The 3361-nt window shown below is 36.8% G+C and overlaps 1 protein-coding gene across 3 annotated transcripts; it reads left to right on the top strand.

Moving 5' to 3' along the window:
* Window positions 1-24: 24 nt before the first annotated feature.
* Window positions 25-3246, top strand: LOC111392942 (mannan endo-1,4-beta-mannosidase 6-like). 3 transcript variants are annotated; one of them, XM_023018355.1, is made up of 7 exons: window positions 25-117; window positions 231-331; window positions 1048-1324; window positions 1690-1884; window positions 1963-2085; window positions 2232-2443; window positions 2637-3246. In XM_023018355.1, exons 3-7 carry the CDS (start codon window positions 1067-1069, stop codon window positions 3067-3069), a joined length of 1221 nt encoding a protein of 406 aa, XP_022874123.1. In that variant the 5' UTR covers window positions 25-117; window positions 231-331; window positions 1048-1066; the 3' UTR covers window positions 3070-3246. The 3 variants fall into 3 exon arrangements, with proteins under 3 accessions (XP_022874123.1, XP_022874124.1, XP_022874122.1); XM_023018356.1 differs by having other exon boundaries at window positions 48-331; XM_023018354.1 differs by lacking the exons at window positions 25-117; window positions 231-331 and adding an exon at window positions 365-956.
* Window positions 3247-3361: the final 115 nt, after the last annotated feature.

The following is a 3361-nucleotide window of genomic DNA, read 5'->3' on the forward strand; positions in this document are numbered from 1 at the left end:
GAAAATGATAGTCTTGTTTATAGTCCTTTAATCTTTTACAGGAGAGTTCAAAATTGTAATTTGGGCAAATAAAAGAAGTGTATTCTGGTATAATACACTTCTTGATTTTAATATTGGGTAAGTTTTGATCTTACCCAATTAAACACTATAATTCGGTTCTCCCCAGAATATATGTGACTGACTCTTAAGAGCACTAAATCATGATTTATGACTCTCTCTTTTTTTTCCAGATTATGGTTTCAATTTATTTTGTACTTTCACTGCTCTCTTTCTACAAATCATACTTCGAAGCTAAGGACCCATGTTTATCTGACACTTGACTTAGATTCAGGTAATATCAAATACTCAAACTTATCTAAGGGCCTTTCATTTCATGGATGATGATGCATTGATTTAGACATCCTAGCTAAAATCTGCTGAGCCAATTAGATTTATTAGTGAAGCTTTTCTTCAAAGGGTCTAATGAATATATGTTTTTTGATTAGCGCTCACTTTTATATGACATTTACGGCCAATTCTTGTCAACATTCTTAATTTTCACAAAAAACTTCAAATGAGTATAAAGAAGATAGAGGAAGCAAAGATCAATTCTGATCCGATCCGATCCAATCCGACCCACCATTTTCATTTTTCTATCCATATCTGACAGAGAGGAGTGCATCTTTGCTTTGAAGGCAGCCAGATGATTTCCTCATCATTACTTCTCTTGAATACATTTTTTTCCCTGCACTGCGTTGCAGAACATGGACATGTTTGCATATATATTGGCTGCTCGAAACAAATTCAATGCGGTGTTGAGTTCAAAACATGGAGAAACTGGTGTTAAAATACAGATTTTTAGCCCTTTATTTGGCAGTTGTTTTTATAATGTTTATCGGTCGCATAGAATCTTATGAGAATTCTGAATCAGTGGATAGTGCAGACAGTATTTTTGCATTACCTGAGATGAACAATAGGTGCCTTTTATGAAATTTCTTCCCTCCCCCAGACACATTTGGTTCATGTATTTTTGTATTCAGTCAAAAAGTGATAAATTTATCTGTGCAGGATTTATCAGCACAGTGAAATGGAAGAAGCATGGAGTCTAGTGCAGAAAAATGGGAACCAATTTATTGTCAACGGGCTGCCTTTCTACTTCAATGGATTCAACACTTATTGGTTAATGGTGTTTGCCGTGGATCAATCGACAAGAGGAAAAGTTACTGAGGTGTTTCAACAGGCTTCTGCAGTGGGACTTACGGTATGCCGGACTTGGGCTTTCAACGATGGTCAGTGGCGTGCTCTTCAGAAAACCCCGTCGGTTTATGATGAAGAAGTTTTCAAGGTGCATCTTTATTTAACAGTTACTCCTGTACCAATCCTCTGTACAAGATTGCAATTTTATAAAAGGCATGTTTGTATGCTGAATTGTAAGAAAGGTGTGTGAAAAAAATTGTGAGTGGTCTCGTCCAGCTTCCGAAACATGCCAGAAATCTGCTTTTCTAGTCCTTTGGTTAAGATGACTTCGGAGAGTGACTTAATATTTTGAAGTTCAAAAACTTTCAACCTGGGACATGGCCTTTTCAACATTGTAAAAGAAAGAAATCTTTGAAACAACTTTACAATAACAATAAACTTATGGATTTAGCCTTGACTAATTGCTCAAATATGAGACCTTTCTTGTTGTAAATCGTTATTTTTGGGTTTCAGGCCTTGGATTTTGTCATAAGTGAAGCTAAGAAGTACAAGATAAGGCTCATATTATCCTTGGTTAATAACTGGAAAGCATATGGCGGGAAATCACAGTATGTCAAATGGGGTAAAGCTGCTGGCCTCAATTTGACTTCTGATGATGATTTCTTCTCACATCCAACTCTCAGAAGCTACTACAAAGCCCATGTCAAGGTAAGTTTCTTGAATTAATATGGCTCTTTTGTAATGATAACTCTAAGTTTGAAATTTAATGCTTTTTGGCTCCTTTAGATGGTGCTAAACAGAGTCAATACTGTCACAAACATAACCTACAAGGATGATCCTACTATTTTTGCTTGGGAACTGATGAATGAGCCACGGTGTGAATCAGATTCCTCCGGCAATAAATTGCAGGTTCGGTTTCTCATTAGAGTTAAAGAAAATTAAAGACATATATCTAACAAATCCTAAAACGTTAATTTTCTACTGAGTCGCTTGGCCCGACGTTTACTATAACAGCAACAATTTACTGATTTTTTTTAAATTCCAATTTTTTTTAGGAATGGATAGAAGAAATGGCAGTATATGTGAAAAGTGTTGACCCAAAGCATCTGGTGGAGATTGGATTGGAAGGTTTCTATGGTCCATCCACTCCCAACAGGGTTCAGTTTAACCCAAATACCTATGCTCAACAAGTTGGAACTGACTTTGTCAGGAATCATCAAGTTCTTGGGGTTGATTTTGCTTCCGTTCACATCTATCCAGACTCTTGGTAAGTTTAACAATGGCTTTGAAAAATTCTCTTTAGTTTATTTACCATATGAAGTTATTTTAGCGTATTTTTCTTTCTTAATACCATGGAATATGCTTCTACTACAATTGTATAACTTTGTCTTTTAAATACTACGTATTTGTTTTAAGTTCAAACGGGAGATTCTAAGTGGTATTTTTTAAATCATATGAAGGATTTCGCAAACAATCTCAGATTCTCATATACAATTCACCAAGTCATGGATACAATCTCATGTTGACGATGCTGAGAATTTCCTTGGCATGCCTGTTGTGTTTGCCGAGTTTGGTGTTTCAGCAAAAGATCCTGGCTATAATTCGACATACAGGGATACCCTCGTGAGCACAGTGTACAAGATCCTTTTGAACTCGACTAGGAAAGGAGGCAGTGGTGGTGGTTGCCTTCTGTGGCAGTTGTTTCCTGAAGGGACAGATTACATGGACGATGGGTATGCAGTTATCCTTTCGAAGTCTCCTTCAACATCAGATATCATTTCTCTTCAATCAACCAGGTTAACAACCTTCAATTCCTTGTGCTCTCGGAAATGCCACTGGGATTGCAAGAAAAAGCATGCCATGGAGACGTTCCTCTATCACGATGAGCTCTAAGTTTCATTTCCTTTGTCCTACTAAATGAACAACCAAAGTCATATATTCCAGCATTCTAGTTCATTATCATGTATAGCCATGTCCAAAGAGCACAGGTGCACTCAGATTTGCTGATTGTAAAGAAAACCAAGCTGTTGAATGGAAAATATGATATTTAAGCACTCCTACAATTTATAAGTCTTGTTGTTTTAGATTTTTGTTGTGCAAATTTGGTTTAAATTGAACTCCTCAATATTCTTATCAACCTACAAATAGAAGGCTTTTGAGGTGAGGTGGGGCGGGGGGGGGGGGG

The sequence above is a fragment of the Olea europaea genome, unplaced genomic scaffold (assembly GCF_002742605.1).
Source record: "Olea europaea var. sylvestris unplaced genomic scaffold, O_europaea_v1 scaffold998, whole genome shotgun sequence".
NCBI classification, from domain to species: Eukaryota; Viridiplantae; Streptophyta; class Magnoliopsida; order Lamiales; family Oleaceae; genus Olea; species Olea europaea.

Bases quoted from the DNA above. Each gene is read 5' to 3' on its own strand.
- LOC111392942 (XM_023018354.1), top strand. From the start codon at position 808: ATGGAGAAACTGGTGTTAAAATACAGATTTTTAGCCCTTTATTTGGCA. The intron at 1,885-1,962 runs GTAAGTTTCTTG...TGGCTCCTTTAG, and splicing joins ACTACAAAGCCCATGTCAAG to ATGGTGCTAAACAGAGTCAA. The intron at 2,444-2,636 runs GTAAGTTTAACA...AATCATATGAAG, and splicing joins CACATCTATCCAGACTCTTG to GATTTCGCAAACAATCTCAG.